The sequence below is a fragment of the Trachypithecus francoisi genome, unplaced genomic scaffold (genome assembly GCF_009764315.1).
Source record: "Trachypithecus francoisi isolate TF-2019V2 unplaced genomic scaffold, Tfra_2.0 Lachesis_group1, whole genome shotgun sequence".
In the NCBI taxonomy this organism is placed as follows: Eukaryota; Metazoa; Chordata; class Mammalia; order Primates; family Cercopithecidae; genus Trachypithecus; species Trachypithecus francoisi.
The window spans coordinates 5,464,401-5,487,456 of NW_022681454.1; the positions used below are offsets into that span (position 1 = coordinate 5,464,401).

The 23,056-nt window shown below is 56.3% G+C and overlaps 2 protein-coding genes across 6 annotated transcripts in view; one reads left to right on the forward strand and one right to left on the reverse strand.

Moving 5' to 3' along the window:
- The window catches only part of SORCS2 (sortilin related VPS10 domain containing receptor 2), a 552,142-nt gene that overhangs the window by 300,623 nt on the left and 228,463 nt on the right, over positions 1–23,056 (reverse strand). The gene's annotated exons all lie outside the window — the stretch shown is intronic.
- Positions 6,545–9,244, forward strand: PSAPL1 (prosaposin like 1). Its single transcript, XM_033213663.1, has one exon. The coding sequence runs from the start codon at positions 6,621–6,623 to the stop codon at positions 8,184–8,186; it is 1,566 nt and encodes a 521-aa protein (XP_033069554.1). The 5' UTR covers positions 6,545–6,620; the 3' UTR covers positions 8,187–9,244.

Here is a 23,056-nt window from a genome sequence, read left to right on the forward strand (position 1 = left end):
CTCCAGCCACCCTCACCCAGCTCGTCAGGCTGCCCCCACTTGCTGCCCAGCTCTGCCAGGCAGGAGCAGGCCGCTGTGTGCAGTGCCTTTCCCACAACTGGTGCTCACCTGGAAGCAGCCCGACCCTGGCCTCAGGCTGCCCCTCACCTGGGGTGTGACTCTTTCCAGCTTTCACAAAGGCGGTATTTGGGAAATGTCACCTCCACCTTCCCAGAAGCAGCCAACAACTCCGTCCAGCCTCACTCTTCACCTGCCCTCCGACCCTCCCCTCCACCTACATCCACCCCGTGCCACATCCCTGCTACTCAATTAGCAGCTCGTACCCACAATGGGGCCTTTGCCCTTGCTGAGTCCCCCTCCTGGGGTGCTTTCCCCTGGGTACCCACTTAATCCCTGTGCTGAGCTCACACCTGCTTCCCAGGGACCGATAGCGCCACCTCTCCCCAAATCTCCACCTTCCCCCATGGTCTCACCCCACGGAACTCCCTTCTGCCTGCCATTTGAGTGGTCACCTCGTGTTCACTCGTTCATGGTCTGTCTCCCCACCCCAAAGAGCCACTCCTCATCTATCTTCATCCCCATTGAGCCTCTAGAGCCCAGCAGCCCCCACCCCGCAGCTCACAGCAGGACTTGGAAAATGTTTGTGAAATGACCCGTGATTCCCACCTTCGAGGCCCCACGTGGCCGGGCAATGAAGCTGGGCCCCAGAGAGGGACAAGAGGGTCACCCAGGAGACTTGGGAAGGGCAGAGGGGAGGAGAGGAAGCATGGGAGTGGGCAGGGAGCAAGTGACAGCAGCTGGTGACCAGGTAGAGGGGATGGAGGGCAGGGAAGGTGGCGCTATCTGGGTCCCAAGTTCCACAGCAGGTTGGGTAAGCCTCACTGGGCTTCAGGAAAACGAGGCAACTCCATTACCCTGCACCTCCTCATTCAGAGAGAGGAACAGTAGCACATGGCACTGTGTACACAGGGTAACCCTTCCCTTCTGCATGGCAGGACCACAAGGGCCAATGGTGAAATGGGGGTGAAAGGGCCAAAGCCTCAGAAATTGGAGGTAAGCATGTTGTTCCCATTCACGCTCTCCCTTGGTCAGCATCAAAGCCTCCCTTATTCTCTCTGAAAGATGCCTCTCCATGAAGCAAGCCGCAAGCAGGTTCTGTCCCCTCAGAATACTTATTTGGGGAGGGAGCCCCCTTCTTTGTTCCCTCCTTCCTGGCCCCAGGCTCCAGGTCAGGGTCTTACCCACAAGGCGGCCTCCTCCCACCCTCCCTAACTCCATTGCAGCAAGGCTCATCTTTACTTGGGGAGAAAATGCGAATACCTTGCATGTAGGTTTTTGAAACAAACGGGGTTTACAAAAAAAAAAAATACAGCCAATGGTAGAATTTGTTAGAGTGTGGGTGGATGATGAATGTCTGTGATACCATTCTCTGCATTTTCTGAAGGGGTGAAATCAGAGCCACATGCAGCAACCAGCACCAGCAACATGGGTGGGTGACAGCAGCTGGTGTGGCCACTTTGGAGAAGTCCTGGGGAATCTGCTCAGCACACACCCACCTGCCCACACAGGTGCACACCCTACAGAAACATTCTGCACACCATCCAACGTCACCAAGTTGTTCGGAGCAGCCATGTTTGAATAACCCCAAACTGGAAACCACCCCACGCCAGCTCAGGGTGGATGAACAGAGTGTGGGGAAGCCACACAATGAAGCACTGCCCAGCAAGGTGAAGGAACAGCCTACAGTCATGGGAACAACATGCCTGGATCTCATAACATCAAGCGAAAGAGGCAGGCACAGAGGACATCCTTTCCCTCCTGCTCAACTCCACCAATATGAGGTTCAAGAACAGGCAAAATTAATCTGTGGAAGAAAAGTGTTTGCTCTCATTGACGAGTAACTGGGAAGGAGCATGCAGGACCATTCTGCCCCTTGACGGGGGTGTGCGTTCTGCAGGTGTGTGAAGATGTGTGCATTTAGCTGTATGTGAAATTTATCTCAACAGAATAAAGAGAAATGTGTAGCAAGAAAGAGCTCTAGTTAGCAGGGTTTGCATTTCACAGTGGTGTTTCTAAAATGGCTTGGTTATATTCTAGGGTTCAGTAAGGGGTAAATAGGTTAAAGATCATGGGAGCCAAGCCTCTCACTGTTGGGCAGGGGAGTTACACCACTCTGAGTGTTGGAAGTATCAGTGTGAACTCGTAGTCTTGTGAAGATGGATGGATGAATATGTTACATACACACGTGTGTGTGTGCGTGTGTGTATATATATATTGTTTCTATGTCTGTGCACGTTTCTATATTTCTCCCTGTGCACACCATCCCTCCCTCCTTCCTCTTTCACCCCATGTCAGGAAGAGGTAAGGTTTTCACTCAGAGGGCCTAAAAGGCATGACAGCACAGGAGCAATGAGCACATTTCATATCCAGATATTGGTTTCTAAACACCATGATCCCTGGAGAACAGGCTGATTCCAGGGCTGGTTCAAGGAATGCAAAAGATGAGTCTGGAATATGTCTTGTGTCGGAAAGTACAGAAGTGCCAAAGAATGATGCCTGAGGGGACTCCCATAGATCACATCTGGGACAATTTTGGCATCAAAAGCAATGAATGATATGAAAAAAGTACGTGCAAATATATACATGTGTAGGAACAGCTGGGTAGGTGGCTAGGTAGGTGGACAGGTGAGAGGAAAGGAGGGAGGGGTGGTGAGAACCTCGAAGCAAGTGGGACAGGTGTGTTGGGTTATAGTCTACTAAATAAACTTAAAAAAAATAAGAAAGTAAAAAATAATTCTGAGTCTTTTAAAAAAGAAAAAAGGAAAGAGGAAGGAAGGAAAAAGAGAGGCAGGGAGGGAAGGAGGAGAAGGGAACAGAAGGAAGGAGAGAGGAAGGGGAGATAAAGCTTTTTTATTCACAAAAGAATACAAACTAATTAATATAGAAGGAAGACAGGGCTAGAAAATGATAGGCAGGTGTTCAAATACATGCATAAACATTTCATGAGGAATAAGATCATTACATATTTTCAAGATGCCTTTCTAAATGTCGCTTATTAATTACAAGCAGGAAATAACTTTACAGAGAAGGAAACTGGTATATCTTCTCCAAGTGATCAAAGATCATGCATGTTGATAAATCAACAATGCCTCACCATACAATGGCATGACCTGGGTCTGGTCATGAGGAAAGCCCAGCCAGACCTGCAGGGAGGGACACTCTACAAAATAACCAGCTGGTTCCCCAGTGCTACAAAAGAAAACAAAGTTGCCATCAGCTCTCAATGGAAGGCCACTGAGGCACCATGACCAGGGTGCCTGGACTGGGGCTAGACCTGGGAAATCAATGCCACATGGGGCAGCACTAGGGCTGCTGGTAAAGCTGAACTGCGCTGTGGGTTAAATTCTAGTATTGTATCCACGCTACAGTTCTTTATTTTCATAAATGCACCCTGGTTATAAGAGAATGTCCTGGTCCTTAGGAAATAGGCACCAAAGTAACTGGGGTAAAGAGATACAACGTCTCCACCTACGCTCAAAGGTTATACAAACAAATATGTGCAAATATATACGTGTGGGGACCGACAGGTAGGTGGCTAGATAGGTGGACAGACAGGTGAGAGGAAAGGAGGGAGGAGCAGTGAGAACCTCGAAGCAAGTGGGGCAGGTGTGTCTGGGAAAAGGTACTTGGGAGTGCCTTGCACCGTTCTTGCAGCCATCTTTAAGTAATCCAGCATCATCCCCCCCAACCCATATTAAAAAAAATGTGTTTGGTTTTGTCCCCACTTTCTGGCACAGAGCGCCAACCCTTGGAATTTGCTGAGTGACAGAAGTGTATTTTGTTATTCATAACGACCCCCTCTGACTACACCTGAGTTTATGCTAATGAGGTGACCTAGGGTGGGGTCCCTAGATGGCCTCTGATGGGGCTGGTCACCAGAAAGACCAAGCCACTCGAGGACTGGAATGTCCAGCCCCACCCCCTGGCCTCTGGGAAGGGGTGGGGGCTGCTGGAGATTAAACGCTGGAAAATCTCTTGGACAGTGAGGTTTGATGAGCTTCCTGGTTGGTGAACACACGGGGGCGTGAGGAGGGTGGCACACCCAGAGGGTGTGGCAGTCCTGTACCCCGGCCTCTAGTCCTTGCCTTGTGCATGGCCTCCTGAGTCATATCTTTCATGATAAATAAGAAATGTAAGCAAAGGGCCTCCTGAATTCTGTGAGCCACCCTACAGAACTATCAATCCCGAGGAGGGGGTTGCAGGACCCCAATTTATAGCCACTTCATCCGAAGTACAGGTGCCAACCTCGGACCTGTGATTATAGCTTCTAAAGTGGGGGCTGAACCCTTAACCTGTGGGGCCTTTGCTAACTCCGGGTAGTTGGTGTCAGAACTGAAAGCAATTACAGGGTACCCAGTTGGCGTCTGTAAGAATTGGTCGTTGGTGTTGGAAAACACCCCACTCCCCGAAACAAAACAGACATGGAGCAATCGGAATTCCTCAAATGCTGCTGAGGGGAGTGGGAACGGGCACAACCACTTTGGAAAGCAATCCAGCAGTATCTGCTCAGCACACACACACTACGCATGCCCAATCCGTGCCACTCCCCGGTAATACCCAGCAGAGAAGGGAAGACACGTGTGCATCCAAGACATACACAGAAGCGTTCGGGGCAGCATTACTCCTGCTAGCTCCCCAGTGGAACTGGCCCAAAGGCCAATCAAGGGTAGAGTAGACAAATCCGCCGTAGTGGTGCACTGACCTAATTAATACACACCCAGGACCCAGTGGGGCATTCCACCTGCCCAGTGGAATTCTACCCAGAGACAAGAATGTGGGCTCTACAGATAAACACAGCAGCGTGGGTCAATCTTACAAAGACAATGCTGAGCCAAGAAGCCCTTCATTATCGGGGTGTTGTGCTGGGCTCAAGGGATGTCAGGATGAGGAGGACATTCTGGCCTCCCGGGTGGCACCCCCTCAGTGCAAGAGACCAAGGCAGCGCAGTGGGGGCCGGGTCTGGAGGGACTCACAGGAAGTCTGGCATGCAGCTGTGTTCACGCCAAGGGGCAGGGTCTTCTGTTTGCTTCAGCCTGGTGCCCAAAGTCCTGGTGGGATGTGAGTGGGTGCCCTGGAAATGTCAGGTGATGGACTGAATGAATGGCAGGCCCACCGTAAGCCCGTAGAAATGCATCAACACGCGCTTGGCTGAGTCAAGTCTAGATAAGGACACCCACGTACGTCTCCAGCCCCACCTGGGGTATGACCTGGAGGTGCTGGCCAGCGGCCATCCTGCAGCTAAGCACACCCAGACTCACCTGTTCCTAAGACCGTCCCCTCCACTGGTCCCCAGCAACCAGAGTCCTTGGAAGTCACTGCAAGAACTCAGTAAATCCTATTTTCCGTCTTCTCTTCCTGACCCCTGCACCCAGCAGGAGGGCTGGCGGGAAGCGCCCTGCACTACTGCATTCCTCATGAGTGGCTGCTGCAATTTCAGGCCAGGCTGCCTGACCCACATAACTGGGAAGTGTGTTCCTATGGAGCACTCAAGCCCAGGAAGCTGAGCTGAGGACACCGACATGGGGGGCCAGGGGAGCCCCTGCCACCAAACCTCTGGCCTGCCTACTCCTTGACTGTGTGGCAATTAGGCCAGAGGTGAGGCTGACTCCAGAATTCTCCATTTAATGAACAGGACCTGACACAAAGTGCCTGTGCGTGCTCACCCAGCTGACTCTCTCGCCTAAGAACTATTTTAAAAACTAAGGAAGAAGAAAAAGATAAGATAACAGATGACACAGAAATGCAACAAACACCTTTTGTGTGTGTGTGCCTTCAACAAACATTTAATCCACACCTACCACCGACCAGCCCACACTCAACCTTTGATTGACATTTCTAGAATGAAAAAACCGGCTGGGCTCAGGACCTGGGTTTGCAAGTGGCTTTTGTGGCGTGGCAGTGAGGTCCACAGCTCTCCCACTCCACAGGTGAAGACCTGAAGCTCAAAGAGACGAACTCCTCGAACAGCACAGCCAGTGGGTGCCACAGCCAGGGGCAGAACCCCAGCTGGGCACATGGCCCTGAGGCCACATTAGAAAACAGTGGCATCCAGGGGGTGGCCAGTCATTGGCATCACTCAATCTTCAGCAAATAGAAAGCAGAGGATCCCTTTCTGTACATCCCAGAATGGGGGCAGAGACTCCTCGAGAGGCCTCACACTCCAGGAGAGGACCCAGGCCACACAAACAAGTCAGGAGAGGACAGTGAGCCACGGGGAAGGGAACCCCAGGAACTACTGCAGCAGGGGGAGGCGGGGACGCAGCCCAGGAGCCAGGAGGGTCTCCTAGGAGCTGAGCTTCATTCACATATCAGCCTGGCTCAGAAAACTGGTAAGAGTTTGTCTTATCCAAGGGAAAAGAGAGGAGGGATCGTGTTCCGGGCACTGCAAGAGCAAAGGCCAAGAGGCCAGGGACCCCCAGGCACAGGGTGTGAGTCAGGCTGTGGGAGTGGCCAGGAGGTGGGGCCGCCCTTCTGTACCTCCTCTGGGGCCAGGCAGGAGAGCTGGGTTTATAGCAGCAGCCACTGCTGGGTGCTCTGGAGCCAGAGAGTCCCTGGGCAGCATGCTGTGTGCCCTGCTCCTCCTTCCCAGCCTCCTGGGGGCCACCAGGGCCAGCCCCACCTCAGGCCCCCAGGAGTGTGCAAAGGGCTCCACGGTGTGGTGCCAGGATCTGCAGGCAGCTGCCAGGTGCGGGGCTGTGGGGTACTGCCAAGGGGCCGTATGGAACAAACCCACCGTGAAGTCTCCCCACTGCGACCTATGCCAGGACATAGCAGCTGCCGCCGGCAATGGGCTGAACCCTGGCGCCACAGAGTCTGACATCCTGGCTCTGGTGATGAAGACCTGTGAGTGGCTCCCCAGCCAGGAGTCTTCAGCCGGATGCAAGTGGATGGTGGATGCCCACAGTTCAGCCATCCTGAGCATGCTCCACGGGGACCCGGACAGCGCCCCGGCACAGGTGTGCACAGCGCTCAGCCTCTGTGAGCCGCTGCAGAGGCACCTGGCCACCCTGGGGCCACTCTCCAAAGGGGACACCTCTGAGGCTGTGGCTCCTTTCATGGCCAATGGGCCCCTTAGGTTCCACCCTCCCCAGGTGCCTGAAGGAGCTCTGTGCCAAGACTGTGTACGGCAGGTCTACCGACTCCAGGAGGCTGTCCGGTCCAACCTGACCTTGGCAGACTTGAACATCCAGGAGCAGTGTGAGTCCTTGGGGCCTGGCCTGGCTGTCCTCTGCAAGAACTACCTCCGTCAGTTTTTTGTCCCTGCTGAGCAAGCACTGAGCCTTCTCCCTGCACAGGAGCTCTGCAGGAAGGGAGGATTCTGTGAGGAGCTAGGGGCACCTGCCCGCTTGACTCAAGTAGTGGCCGTGGACGGGGTCCCCTCCCTGGAGCTGGGGTTGCCAAGGAAACAGAGTGAGATGCAGATGAAGGCCGGCGTGACCTGTGAGGTGTGCATGAGCGTGGTGCAGAAGCTGGATCACTGGCTCATGTCCAACAGCTCTGAGCTCATGATCACCCATGCCCTGGAGCGCGTGTGCTTGGTAATGCCTGCCTCTATCAGGAAGGAGTGCATCATCTTGGTGGACACCTACAGCCCCTCCTTGGTGCTGCTTGTGGCCAAAATCACCCCAGATAAGGTGTGCAAGTTCATCCGTCTGTGTGGCAACCGGAGGCGGTCCCGGGCACTCCCTGATGCCTATGCAGTCGTGCCGTCCCCAGAGTGGGACACGGAGAACCAGGGCAGCTTCTGCAATGGTTGCAAGAGGCTGCTCACGGTGTCCTCCCACAACCTGGAGAGCAAGAGCACCAAGCGAGACATCCTGATGGGCTTCAAGAGTGCCTGCAGCATCCTGCCGCTGCCCTATATGATCCAGTGCAAGCACTTTGTCACCCAGTATGAGCCTGTGCTCATTGAGAGTCTCAAGGACATGGTGGACCCTGTGGCTGTGTGCAAGAAGGTGGGGGCCTGCCATGGGCCCAGGAGCCCACTGCTGGGCACTGACCAGTGTGCCCTGGGCCCAAGCTTCTGGTGCAGAAGCCAGGAGGCCGCCAAGTTGTGCAACACTGTACAACACTGCCAGAAGCACGTATGGAAAGAGACGCCCCTCCACGCCGGGGAACACGCATGACCGTGGCCTCCAGAGACCCAGAGCCTGCTAGCCAGGCCCCAGGAGGTTCCTGTACCCCACAGGAGCCCCATGAGGTGGGGGCTTTCCCATCCCCATCTCACCAATGAAAAACTGAGGCTCTGAGGAGGAAGGCTGGGAAGGAGCAGAGTTGAAGCTCAAAGCCAGGTATCCCTGATCCCGAAGGCCTCTCTTTAACAACTGTGCTGCCTCGAAAGCATCTTTACTGGACCAGAGCAAACTCATGTGCCCTGTTCCTCGACCCAGCCAAGGCTGCCCCTTCATCTCCAAGGCTGTGATGTTGCCGGTGGTTCCATGAGAGCCTGCCCATGGCCTCGGGTGCCCCTTTACCTTCTGCTGGATGGACGTCCAGCTGTGAGCCAGGCTGGGGTCATGGCCGGGGTGAGCAAAGGCAGAGGCAGATGGAGGCATGGAGGGCCCGTCACTAGTGGGGTCATTACCTCTCGTCAACAGCTGGGGGTGGCTCAGGCCAGAGCTTCTCAACCTGGAGTCCCTGGGGATGGCTGCCAAAGGTGTGTGTGAGAGACACATGTCCCTGGACTTTTCTTGGGGGAGGTCTGGGACTTTGGCCACATTCTCCAAGGGCTGCTGGGCTTCGGAGCAGTCTTCCCCATGTCCCGGCCACCACAGGACCCCTCTCTCTCCCTGTACCCCAGACCCTCCACTGCCCTGGTAATGAGCAGAAGGAAAATCTTGGGGTGTGCTCAAAATCAGGAGAGCAAAACATGCCAGGCAAAAGCCCCCAGGAAAAGCCGGAGGAGTCTGGGTTGACCACCGGGGTGTGGAGCAGCAAGGGCAAAGACAGTGATCACGGCCCGCCAGCTGTCTGAGCCTCAGTTTTCTAATCTGTAGAATGGGGATGCTCATACCTGCCTCACAAGAATGTTGAGACCATTCACAGAAATGTTCTGGAGCCCCTTCCCCCCGTGACCGGCATTCATGAGTCTGCTGGGACCAGAAAACCCATCTCAGGGGACCAGCGGGGCACCCAGGAGAGTCTGGCTGTGCAAGTGCTATATAAACCACAAGCATTCTCCAAATGCTGTGTGCTGCGTTTTTATTCTCAGGGAAGGCGCAGGTCCCAGAGCTGCTACAACAGCCCCCACTTTGCCCTGGTGCCTCCACCTCACCCTGGTGCCCCCTCTGGCAGAAAGCCTCTGGGGGCTTCCAGCTGGGTTCAAGTGCTCCTGTGGTTTCTGCTCCTGCTGTGTGGCTCCAGGGGAGTCCCTGGGCATGAGCCTGCCGTGTCCTTGCAGCTGGCCCAGCACCCACACAGAGCAGGTGCTCACACATCTGGGAGCCGCACACATGAGTCCCGGGGGAGGAAGCTGGCATTTCACCTGAGGCCCATGGATTAATTCTCTTGAGCAAGAGGTACGCCAGGCCTGGATGGACAGGATGTGAGCGGGTACTGTTTTCCAAGAGGCTACACCCGAGCTCTTAAGTAAACGTCCCAGGCCTGGGCCACCGCCCCAGGAATACAGGCACACTTGGCCTGAGATTCTGGATGCCTCAAAAGTGGCCCCTGTTAGCTAAGCAGGTCTGGGCCAACTGGGCAGTCCCACAAAAGATGAGGCCAGCTAGGGGTGGCGGTCATGCCTGGCCACCGGATGGGCCATGGGAAGGCAGATGTGCACCAGACTCTAAAACAGAGGGCCTGAAGTTGTGGGCCTCAGTATCTGCCTCTTCCCCCTGAGACCACCCGCCCTCTCCAGGAGCAGTCCCAGAAGCTCTTGGTCTGCCTGCCGGTCGGTGTCCCAGCCGGACACACCCTCTGGGACAGGATGGAGCCACAGGCCCTCCTCTGGCTTGGCTGTGAGTTGAGAGGATGTGTGTGACATGACCTGAAATCCCCCAGCAGGTCACCTGGGAGAGGCCGGGAGAGGGCAAGTGCTACACCTGCCAGGTGGCCCAGCTCAGCGCACCTGCCCCCACCCCAGAGCTACCTATGGCGGGTGGTCAGGGTGAGCTGTCTCCACGCCCTCTTCCCCACCCACCCTCCAGGCCCGGGTACCAGCTCCTCCCACAGACCCACTGACCAAATGCGTCCCCACTAGATGGCTGCCCATGATGAACCGAGCTCACTGGCCATGACCCCACAGACCCAGCTGCACACCCGGGTCATGAGCATGGCCCTGCCCCAGCCCCACAGGGGCCCTCTGACCCCTCCACTCACTCATCCGCCACCAAAGTTGCAGGGTCCCAGTCACCTCCATCCTTTGTGCCCGGCACCAAGCCCAGAACACAGGAGGTGCTCTGCAAGGGTCTGTGCCGGGTGGCTGCCTTGGGGGCTAAAGGCAGAGGCAAGAGGAGCAAGGGACGGGCCCGCTGGTGCTGATGGCAGCACCGCCATTCAGCACTGAGACTGAGGCTTAAGAAGTCCATCCAAATGACTCCATAGCCACTGCGTTCAGACTGGAAAAGGCTTTTCAGGAGAAGGCCCTGTAACTGCCCGGCTGTGGGAGAGGAGATGCCAGCCCAGGAGAAGAGCAGCTAGCCCTACTGGGCCTAGAAGTTTGGAAGACCCACCCCAACAAGGATGGGAAATCAAGACAGATGTTGAGCGTGGATCTCCCAGAGGCGGTGACTGCACCGCGCAGAGGAGCGTCTCTGCCTGGGAGGAGGGAGAGGGCTCCCGCCGGGCTGCCAGAGCTGGGCAGGTACCCGCGCCTTCAGCCAGACACATGCCAGGCATTCTCCAGATGCCATCATGAGGCAGAGACCTGGGATGCCCCAGAACACCTACAGATGCTGCCCCTCGTGCTTTCTCAGCCACACCAGGGTGCAGAGGGGCTGGGGCAGCCGGGAAAAGGGTTTGGTGGTCCGGAGGGGGTTTTTTTGTTTCTGGCTTGGGGCTTTTCTTAGAAGTGATGTGTTGCTAGAAACTTCAACCCGGATACAAATACACCCAATGATGTTCTCTCTCTCTTTTTTTTTTTTTTTTTTGGTGAATAATTTATACAAACTCAGGGCTCTCCTGGAAAGCATGGAAGAGCAGTCCGTGGGCACAGCCACCTTCAATGTGGGAACGGTGAGCCCTGAGCCCAGAAGGGGTACATCAGGGACAGCCCATGCTGTCCACACTCCTCCCCCACTTTCACCTCCCGGGACGAACTTTAAATCCTATTCCTTACAACGAGAAGCGGGCCTGGAAAAGCTTCCCCAGCACACCTGAGTGCCATGCACCACAGGGCCCAGGACAGTGGCCCCTGCGCACCGGACGGGGGTTGCCAGCCTGCCGGGCATGGCTCCAGGAGCTGTGCTGGATTCACTCATGCTCCCTCACCCCACAGCCACCGCGAGACAGAGACTATTCTTATTCTATTCCTCAGTGGGTGGATGATGAAGCTGGAGAAGTAACTTGCCCAAGACCACACAGCCAGTAAGTGGAGGGAGCAGCAGGCTCAGGGCCTGTGTTCTCTGTCCTCACACCCGCGACACACAAGGCATCCATGTGTAAGTCCTGATCCCACCACTCTGTGGCCTTGGTTCAGAGTCCTCATCCCTAACCAGGGTGACCCCACCTCCCCGGGTTCCTCCGCAGGACTGAGGGTGCCCTGTGGAAGGGGCCTGCTGGGTGCCTGCACAGACGAAGGGGCTTTGCCAGGCACATCCTTCCACCACACCTCTGTCTTTTCTGTTTTTCCAGCTGGTCTCTTAAAATACGTTTTCGCTGTTACATTTTTGCAGATCTTTAAGTTACACTGTGATTTCCAGGTCTGGTAAGGCAGACTCACTTTCCCAGAGTACCATAACCACTCCCTGCTGCTGTTTTCTTCATGTCTCCCTCACCAAATGCCCTTAGAGTGGAAGAGGCGATGGGACCTGGTAAATTAATCAAATGCTAATGCCAAGGCCCTGAGAGTGCGCAGGGCTGCAGGGACATCCAGCTGCTGTGAGCCCCCAGCCACGTCTCTGAGGAGCTGCGGTGGAATACAGCGGCACCTAGGAAGCTCATGCTCAACTCCAGCCATGCCGCAGGGGCCTCGTGATGTCACAAGGCACCTTCCCCAAGGCCCTAGGCAGGGGGTGTGCAGGCCCGACCTCATGCACACATGCACGCATGTGCCTCAATGTAGATGGTTCTGTGCCAGGTCCAAAGTCACCAACTCTGCCACCCCTGAACCAACTCTTGCATTCTCTTCTCCTCAATTTCCTCATCTGTGAAATGGTCACAGCAACCCCACGTGCCTATCCAACAGCATAGTTACCAGGTTACAGTGACAACGAATCCTGCTAGTGGACACACCCTGTGAGCCAGCCACTCGGCTCACTCAGACTGGTGAAGAGGTGCCTTCCTGGGGTCCAGGCTCCCATACCCCACTGCCCCACCACCCTCTCCTGTCTAGTCTCATCACAGCAGTGATCTTGACAAAATCTAAGTCCAGGCCAGCTCACAGCTTCCTCAACTCTCAGTAAAAGTAGATACAAGCTGAGGCCCTTACCAACCCTGCGGCACTGTCGGCCGGGTGGACCCCACCCGGGCGCAGCCCAGCCCCTCCCCTTGCTCCTTCCTTTCCAGCCACCCCGGCCTCGCGTACCCCTCAGGCTCACCCCAGGGCCTTTGCTTGGCCCTAGACATGCGTCTCTCAGTCCCTCCTGCGGTTCAGGCCTTCCCTGCAGAACTCTGCCCAGCATCATCTCCGGCCCCCACCTGCTGTTCCCACCACTCCACACTTGTCTTAGTCTCTGCTGCCCTCACTGCCCTCGGCCCCAGAGCTGACTCTACTCGGCTATCTGGCTGTGGCCTGGCTTCCCTTGGAATGCAAGTTGCAGGAGGCAGGAGTTCACCTCAGTGGTCTCCGCCACAGTCCTGTCACCAAGACAAAGCCCGGCATAGAACACGCTCCACGAGCAGGGCAAGAGCGAATGAGCACTGATTCTCCTGGGACCACCTGCAGCCCTCTGGTCTGCCCTTTGTGCTGATGCCGCCCCGGGGTCGCATGTTTCTCAGAAGGCCTAGCCATGGCCATACCTTCCAATTATATGATACGGAACCCATATGTCAATAAATGAAGATGAATCCGTTCTGCTCGGTTCCAGCAGCCGCCCCAGGGACGCTGTGCAAAACAAGGCTGTCCTCCACGGCGCAGGCGAAGGCACGGGCAGATGGGCCCCACCCCAGGACCCACAGATGGTGGCTGGATGGGGCCTGGGTGTGGAAACCCAGGGAGATGCGTATCCCCAGAAGAGCCCACACAGCAGACCCCAGGTGGGTGAGCCTATTCCCGCCCTCTGGCTGCATCTCAACCTCCATCCCTCCGCCCTCAGCGGTGGTGATATGGTTCGGGTGCCTGCCCCCTCCAAAGCTCGTGTTGAAACGTGATTCCCAGTGTTGCAGTGGGGCCTGGTGAGGGGGTGTGGGATGTGGGGGTGGGGCCCTCGGGAATGGCTCTCCATGCCATCCCCTGGTGATGAATAAGTCCTCCCTCAGTTCACGTGAGATCTGCCTCCCACTCTCTTGCCCCCTCTCTCCATATGACACTCCTGCTCCCTCGTTACCTTCCGCCATGACTAGAAGCTTCCCGAGGCTCACACGAGGCAGACCCCAAATCCCCACCTCCTGGGGTGTCCTGCATAACCAGTGAAACCCAGACTCGGGTGTTTCCTTATAGCAACCCAAGAACGCACTAACACAGATGGTCAGCCGCCACAGGCAGGAGGAGGCTCGCTCCGAGTCCCAGGCGCACCCCAGCTCCTCGGCCCCTGCCACTGTCTCGTCCCGTCCCCATCAGGCGCTCTGGCCCATCCTCCCACTGCTGAAGCTCAGGAGTGAAGTCGGGGACAGGAGGCCCCCCTCTCTTTCCAAACCTCTGCAGCCCAGGGAGGGACGGAGCTCTTGCCCGAGGCCCCAGGCCCATGCTTAGATCACATTTAGGGTCTGGCTTCAAATAAAGGGATGGGGTAAAAACAGCCACGTTCAGCGACTCAAAGCCCCGCAAGAGCCCGAGTCCAGCCACACAAGACTTTGCTCTTCTCCTACTGAGAGGCCCCCTAGATCACCCTCCATGCACCCACAGTAGATATGCTGCCATTAATGCTACCTTGGAGCTCCGGCTGCGCCAGGTTTCTCCTCAGCACATCTAAACTCTCCAGATCCAGGCTGTCGCCCAAGCAGGCCGTGGCTGAGGGCAGGCGAGTGCTGGATGGAAGCAGCACACCTCCCCTGCACCCTTCACCACTGACCCCTTCCTTGGGGGGAGGGGCCCAGCCTCTATAGCTGCCCCCAGGAAGCCTGTCCCAGAGCCCCATCGCTCCAAAACACGTCCCCCACTGTTATCCGGGTGCAGGCCCCGCTCGGCACAACTGGGCATTGCCGGAGCAGATGTGGATTCTGGGAGGCCAGACAGTAATGCAGAGCTTCACCGCCGGGGCGGGAGGGCCGCGCCTCACCACTCGCTACCTATTGTGACCCTGGGCCAGCCACTGACCGGCCCACAGCCTCAGGCATCCCATAAGGACACACAGATGGTAAAGGTCCCCTTTCTTGTGGGTGTGTCCAGGGAGGAAATGAGGTGACCGCACTGAGCACACCCCAGGGCCCGGCACATACAAGACACCCAGTACATGTGCTATTTCCATAGAGGGTTAGCTGATGACATCAACCCTCCCTGAGCTTCCTACCGAGGAAGAATGCTGGAGGGTCTTGCTGTGTGGCTCAGGCTGGTCTCAAATTCCTGGCTTCAACCAATCCTCCCGCTTCAGCGTCCCGAAGTATTGGGATTACAAGTGTGAGCCACACCTGGCCTATGACACTTTGCAATATGGTTCTTAGTAATGGGCCCCCAGGAGCCACCCTCAGCAGGCCAGTGTGTGCTGGGAAGGCCTCTTCAAGAGCTGCACGGTCTTCCTGGCCTGCAAAGCCAGCAAAGCCGTCCTGGGGCCTCCCCTGGCTCACAGCTACCAGCCCCAGGATCTGATGGGTCACTCATTGAGGTTGGGAAAAAATGTCTCAGGAACAGCAGACCCAGGGTTTTCCCCCCCGAGGTAAAACACAGGCCTTGGCCCACAACTTCCGCCCTCCCCACCTTCTCCTCTGGGTCCACAGCCACAGGGCAGCCTTGTGAGTACATCTGTTTCTGGAGCACATATGCTGATGAACAGCAAGTGATGGAGAATGAAAACCACAACACCTTCCACACCTCCTGCACCCCAAGGGAGAAGACCCAGGGGCTGGCCCTCCCGAGACCTGTGCTCCGGGTCTAACTCCCCAGGACTGGATCATGATGCCTTCGTGCCTCAGTTTCCCTTCTGTAACCAGAAGAGGCTGGACTAGATTGGGGCACAAGCTCAAAGAGTCCCAGGGCCCGGAAGTGTGGACGAGGCAGAGCCTAGGCCCCATCCGGTGGGCCTTCACTGCTTCAGGGGGACTTCAGGGCCCCACGAGAATGCTGGCCTGCTGCCGCCCCTTCCTCGTTTCTCTAGTGAGGTGGGGACCCCAGGCTGCTCATGTGAGAACTCACAATTGCTAAATGCTGACAGCTTGGTCCACTGCGGGCTGGGCCAAACCAAACCCACCGGAAGACTCAGCTGGGCCCTCTGCAGGCCTTGAATTTCCTGCTGTAAAATGAGTGTGATTTGGCGCCTGGGCCTCCTGACAACCATTTGATGGCTCAGAAGCCTCTGACGTTTCTTTGTGAGACCCAGGAAGGGAGCAGAGTCGCTCAGGTGTCGGGTTCCTAATCTGGGAGGGGTTAGGTATCATTTATTTAGGACAGTGGGAGTAACTGCAAAATGAAGGGGAAAGTCTCGCCACTCCCAAACCAGTTTCTCAGACTGACATTCCCGGGACATGCGGGAAACCGAACCAGGACAGCAGAAGCGAAGGCGCCTTCCACAGGCAAAGGCCCTTTATCAGGGTCATCTCATCTCAAGGGGACGTCTCTTGCCCAGGCTGTGGCTGTGGAGATAGAGAGCAGGTGCTTGCCAAAGGCCACACAGGCCAGTCCTGGGGTCTCCAGAGCCCAGGGTCACCCCACAGCGATCAAGGGTCAGGGATTTGGGGCATTCAGCAAAACCGAAAATGGAGGCCCCTGCATGGTGTGCTGTTCCTAGCAGATTCTGGTGTGGGAGGATCTGAGACTCTGGGTCGTGAGAGGCTGGAGAGAGCAGGAGGGAGAAGGTGCCCCTGCAGCCTGTGGAATCCGGCACCTCCCAGAACTGCACCAACATCTTGTGTCCCTGAGCTGGGCCCACAGATGGGGCAAGGTCACAGAAGGCCGGGGATCCATTCCGCCTTTCTGCTGACCCCGCAGCCCTCCGGGACACAGCACCCACGCCAGTGTCCTGGGAGCAGAGTGCCTGCCCCTCGGGAGGTGGTGCCGGGCCCTGTGTGGGTCCAGCGTCCCTCAAGCCTCGATTTTAGGGCAGGTCCCAACACACACACACTGGGCAGCCTTCCTTGGGCAGGTGGGGGTCTGTGTGTGCTGAAGGCATGGTAGGGAGGGCTTAAGGAGGTCTCCCATGCAGAACGCCCAGCACGCTGCCCGCACACCCTCCCTGCTCTGTCCTGCTGAGAGCCCTGGCACAGGGTCTCTGGGCTGGGGAGCTGCTGTGAGCCCTGTGGAGGGCGGGTATCCCACATCACGTTAGCAGAGGGGGTGCTCCTGCCGCCACGAGGAGGTGAGGAGCGGCAAAGAGGAGGGCTCTGCTACCCACACGCTAGGTGACTTGGGACAGCCTCTAGATCTTTCCAAGCCTCCATTTCCTCCCCAATTCAGAGGACTGTGTGGACCCAGATTTTATAGCCAAGGGGCCAGACACAGTGTCCACACTGGGTGGACAGAGGCAGTGATGCCAGAGGGACAATGGGATGTTTCCACGGTCACACAGAGCTCAGGCCCAGAGAGCCCAGGCTGGAGACAGAGTTTGCCAGTCCTTCCTGCCTGCCCTGCCTGCCATCATGGGATTTCCTGAAGGATCTACAATGACTACCCCGCCCTACCCTTCAGACGAGGAAACAGAGGCTCAGAGGGGGCTTAGCGCTTGCCCAGAATCACACAGCTAAGGATGGCAGAGCCCCCACGCTGGGTCAAGCCTGCAGCTCTGTCCCACCACCCGCTCCTCACACATGGCCAGGAACAATGTGAGACCCAGGGTGACGGGCCAGGGGCCAAGGTCCTGAGAAAAGCTGGCAACATCCCACTCTCCACTGGCAAGCAACATCTCCCAGCCGTGCACAGACCCACAGATGCCAGGACACAGAGCGCTCTGCCATCCTCCTAAGCCACTGCATGCCGGGGCCCGTGCTGAGGAGAGAGGAGCGTGCCTCTTCCCTAAGCCACGTGTCATGGTGTCACTCGGGCAGCTTGACGCTGGCTGCCACGGGGGGGAGAACTCACACCACGAAAACTGGCCAACATTACAAAACAGTGCTGCTGTTTTCTTTTTTGTTTGTTTGTTTGTTTGTTTTTCCTGGAGTGCTGGTTGTTCGACATTCACCAGCACACCACTGTTTCTAAAGAAACAAGCCAAAGAAAGTCATCCACCCCAGAGATCACCACAGGGCAGCCTGGGTCTCCCTGAGCACCGACTCACGCCAGGTGCTAGGCCAGGGCAGTGCTGATCCCAGGCACGAAACTGACCTGTCCCCCAAAAAGTGATCGCAGGCCAGCATCTCAGACAGGCCAAATGAAATGTCCAGTCTCAGCTAGGCGTGGTGGTGCACACCTGTAATGCCAGCACTTAGGGAGGCTGGGATGGGAGCACTGCTTGGGGCCAGGAGTTCGAGCCTCCAATGAGTTATAAGCATCACTGCACTCCAGCCTGGGCGACAGAGTGAGACCCTGTCTTTAAAAAGCAAAAACCTCCGGCCCCTGCTTTCCGCTCCACGGGAGGGCTCTAGGCACTGGAATCCAACAGCAAACCACACAGCCAGGGATGCTGCTCCGGGCCTGTCACCTAATGGAGCAGACACACAGGCCACAGATAAAGAAATAATAACAATCATAATGTTCTAACAGGAAACTGCATTAAAATAGTATCATCATCAATAATGCATTTAAGTCCTGGGCAGTTATGATCAGTGCGATGAGGAGAAAACAGCACGGAGCCAGAGCCTCCAACGGGGAGGGCACCCTACAGTGGATGGGTGAGGGGAGTGACTCGGAGGAGGTGGCCTTCAGCTGGCATCTAAGGAATCAGAGTCAGCAGATTAGGAGCAGTTCCCCGGGAGGGATGAGCTGGGTGAAGGCTGGGAAGTGGAGAGAGGGGCGGGGGTGGGGGAGGAATGGCAGGTGCTGGGGCCAGTACATACTAGGGCCATTAGAGAACCGGCCATGGAGAGGGGCCGTGGTCTGCGGATCCCTGTGGGGTGCCCTGGGGGCTGCATGGACCTCCGGGTGTGCTGAGAAGCCCTGGGTTCATTATCAGCAGGCAGTGACGAGGCCTCTGTGCTCTCTGAAAGTTCACTTTGGTGTTGGAATGGACTCTCAGGGTCAAGGGCAGGCGCAGGGAGACCTGGCTTGTGGCGTCCAGGGGAGAGACGGCAGTGCCACAGGATGGGAGAGGAGGTCCCCGTTCCGGGACATCTTGGAGGAATTGTGGATGGATAAGATGAGGGAGACACTAAGGAGTGTGTGGGTCTGAGAGATGGCCTGGATGGCGACCTGGCCCAGCACTCACACATAAGGGGATTAGGGCAGGAGCACTAAGGGGGCCTGGGGCCACCCCACGTCTGCCCCCAGCTCTGACCTGCACTGCAGGGGGCCTCAAACTTGAGTGTGGACCCCAGCCCCTACATGCCAGCCCGGTCCACACACCTCCCTCCCTAGGCAGCCGTCATGGGCCCATGGGCAGTGTCCATGGAAAGGAAGGCCAGGAGAGGGGTCTGCCCAGGCTGTAGAAGCGGGAAGGGCATCCAGGACCTAGAGGAGGCTGCAGGCTCTGGGGAGCACATTCCCCCAGCCTGGGCGCCCCTTGTCCCAGAGAAGGGCGTGGCCTGAGGAGACCGAGCTGGGCTCTGAGACAAAGCAGCCCAGGTGGCCCCCTCAAGAGGGTGGTGACAGGAGAAGGTCAGAGGACGGATAGTGAACTCAGATTCTGACATGCTGAACCCCGGTGGTGTGTCTGACCACGTTAGGTAGCCGATGATTAACCCGTACAAGGTGGTGGACTTGGTTTTCCAAATTGCAGGGCTCATGGAGGAAAAGTAGCAAAGGGGGCACCAACCAGGCTGGAATGCACTGGTTTGGTCCAACCCCTCCCACTTCGGTTCACAAATGAGGAGCTGAGGGTCGGCAAGGGAAGCAAGCGCCTCAAGGTCGACCATGGGGGAGGGAGCGTGATGCCCAGCTCTGCCCCAGCCACTGCCCTCCCTCTCCTGCAAGCCCACTGGATTTCATTTGCAAGGTGGCAGGCAGGAGGCCTCAGTGACAGGAGCCCTCCAGACTGCAGGAGGCCAAAGCAGAGACAGGGAGACCAGAGAGGGGCCGCAGTGGCCGTCTCACAGAGCCAACGGAGGCTCCAGACCCCAGGGGTGGGCCTGTGCACAGTCACTCACTGTACCCAGAGCCGCTGGAGAGGGAGGCCAGGCTGTGGCTTTGGAGACGCACAAAGGGAGTTACGGGGGGGCGAGGGCAAGAACCTTACCCCCCACATTCCCATTGTCAAGAAGTACAGTGCTGCTAAAGAAGGACCATGAACCACGATGGCGAATATTCCCTGGTGCTGGCTGGAAGCCAGGCCTGGGCTCTGTGTTTTACATCCATTACCGCAGGACCAAGCAGCCCAGGCTACACTATTATCACAGATGGAGTAAACCAGGCTCAGAGGGGGAAAGTCACTTCCCCAAGGCCACACAGTAAACAACAGGCAGAGCCAGGACTGGAACTCAGATCTCTCAGGTTCACAAGCCTGCATTCTTAACCACCTCTCATGCACTCTCTCTAGAGCAGAGAGGTGACACGGGAGAAGCTGTGGGAACAGGGACTCTCATGGGAAACGCATGGCATGGTGCACCAGATGACCCAGGTGGGGTGCCCCCTCAGACTCACTGCAGAGCCCAGTGCCTTCCCTGGGCCTTCAGCCAACAGCTTGTGCTGGAGACCCAAGCAGAAGTTTAAACGCAAACACTGTGTGGGCAAGGGATGGAGCGAAACAGCCCTAGGGTCCCTGAGCACCCAAGAGAGAACTGAGAACCAGGCCTGGGGCTCCATCTCCAAGGAGGAGAACAGAACCAAACACGGTGATGGCAAACATCTGCATGTGCTGAGTGGGGCACTGGGCACTGGGCACCCTGCTGTCCCCTGCAACAGCAGGCAGAGGAGACAGGTGGGTGAAGGAGGCAAGCAGGAGGCTCTGCATCAGGCCGAGAACCTACTTAAGCTTTGAGTGGCATCATGCATGCTGTGCGGGCTCCAGCTTGTGACGGTGGCAGGCGGGCTGGCTGGTGGGGCATGGCAGATAGGGTCTGAAAAGAGGCCTCAGGACCACATGGGTCCTGAATCCCACAGAATCCTCCCCAGGGATGTGACTGCCACTGCCCTAGCTTGCAAGATGGGGCCCGGGGCTCAGGGGAGGCAATGGGCTCAGTGGGGTCAGAAAAGAGGACAAGCAGGTAAGGTGTGCAGCCCCTCCAGTGACACCAAACCCCCTGCCTTCCTGCGTCCCATGAGGTCTGCCTCCAGCTGGGTATGAAAGAAGCTTCCAGAACCTCTTCAGTGCCCCCACAAGTCTTCTGGCCTGCTGTGCCAACTGGACCTGAGCCCTGGACACTCTCGGAGTCTCAGCGAGCTCTCCCGGGGCCTGTGCCCAGCCAGGATATGACTTGGTGCTTCCACTGCTTGATCTCATCCAAAGCTCCCACGAACCTGCAAGGTGGGGAATATTACCGTGCCCATTTTACAGATGGGGACTCTGGGGCCCAGAGAGCCCCAGATGGGAGATGGGAGAGCCCGCTTGGCACTCAGGTCTACTGACCCCAAAGTGGTGTTGCTGCGGCCATTTTCTACTGGAGCCAGCTGGGTATTCACAAGCCAAACCCTTGCCTCCCAGGCACACGGTGGACTACATTTCCCAACCTCCCTTGCAGATGGGAGCAGCCCAGTGACTGAGATCTGGCCAATAGAGTATGGCTGGAAGTCCTCTGTGTATAATCCATGCTCTCTTGTCTCCCCTGCCTGCTAGACTGGAGGACTCTCAGGTCCTGGTTAGCAGGAGAAGAGTGTGTAGAGTTACAGGATGGAAGGAATCTGAGCTCCTGCATCACACTGCTCAGAGGAGAGCTGCCCAGGAAGCACCTGGCTAGGAATACCCACATGGAACCACTGCCCAAATGAGAAACTTCATCCTAGGAAGCCACTGAATCACTGGGGCTGTTTGCTATCGCAGCAAGTCCACCCTGACAAAGCTTGCTGCCTCTTAGATCCAGAAATCTGGTTTCTGTCTACACTTTCCTGCAGACCCAGCATGTCTCAGCCAAGTCCCTGGACCAGTGCAGGGAGGCCTGTTTGTCTGAGATGGGCTTGTCAATCTCCAGTTCAGATGACACCAGCTCACCCTGGAAGGAAGCTGACTCAAAATTAAGAAACTGATGAGCTTCCACAGGAAGAAATCCATGAGCTCCAGAGATTATGGGCTCTTTATTGCAAAGCTTTGCAAATAGGCGGAGGATTGGACACCTGGAGCACTGACTGCAAAGGCTTAAATGAAAACCCATGAATTGGGCAAAGTCAACCAGAGAATGTGGTCCATTCAATATGGGGGGGCCATTGCCACAACCTCAGAGGCCACCCTTTCTCTATCACCTGAGTTCCGGCCATGTGTCTCTCACCAAGGTTCACACAGCCTTTCCTGGTTCCTCCAGTGTCCAAGGCCAGCCAGACCCCATGAGAGACCTCCACCCAGTAGAAAGGTCTTCTCCAGATGCAGTCCTGGATCTTAGCTTTGCCCTCAGGACCCCATGGCACTGCCTGTCTCCTGAACCCCAGAAAGCACTCAGCAGTTGGGAACTAACCTCATACCTTCTCTTCCCCAGACCAAATACCTCTGTTGAAAAAAATGGCTGCAATTCATCCCCTCTCTGTATCCATATTCACTGGCAATGGTCCTTCCTTTAATAAGTAGAGTTATTTCCCCACTTTTTGAATAAAGGTCAATCTTTGTGATTTGCTTTGGTCAATTAAATTTGCAGAAGTGATCTTACATGACTTCCAAGTCCATGCCTTGAGACCTATGTGCTGCTGTTCTTTCTTGAACCTCTGCCCAAGTGCCCTGTGTGTAAGCCCAGGCCAATCTGCTGGAGGATAAGAGTCATGTGGCCCAGTCTTCCCCATTGCCCCAAGCAAAGGCCAGCCAAGCCTCAGAAACAGAGCTACCAAGATAACTGGCTGCTGACTACAGATGCACGATGGAGCCCAGTCAATAACAGAAGATCCAGCCAGCTGAGCCCAGCCCACATTGCCCATTCACAGAATCATAAGCTCAATGAAGGGCTATTGTTTTGAACCCCAAATCTGGGGAGGGGTTCATTTGTTATGCAGCAAAAGTTAACTGATACATCACCATCACTGCACCTTCAATGGTTCTTCCTGCAAAGGGCACAGCTTCTGGCGCCTCTAATTCCTGAACTAGACTTTTTGGGACATGACGCTATTTTTATAAGGGTCCTCGTGGAGTGGAGACAATGACCTCTGTGACCCCCATAGTCCTGTGCCCCGCCAACTCCACCTTGCACTTAATGTCCTATCCATTGTCAGTTTCTCAGACTTTGCATGGGTGGTCTGCTCTGAAATACTCTCTCTAACTGTTGGCTGACTTAGATTCATCCTGAAGTCTTGGCAGGAGAGCACTTCCCCCAGGCCAGCCAGCTTGACCCCTGGGGCTGCATTGCTGCCGCATCCCGTGCACTTCCA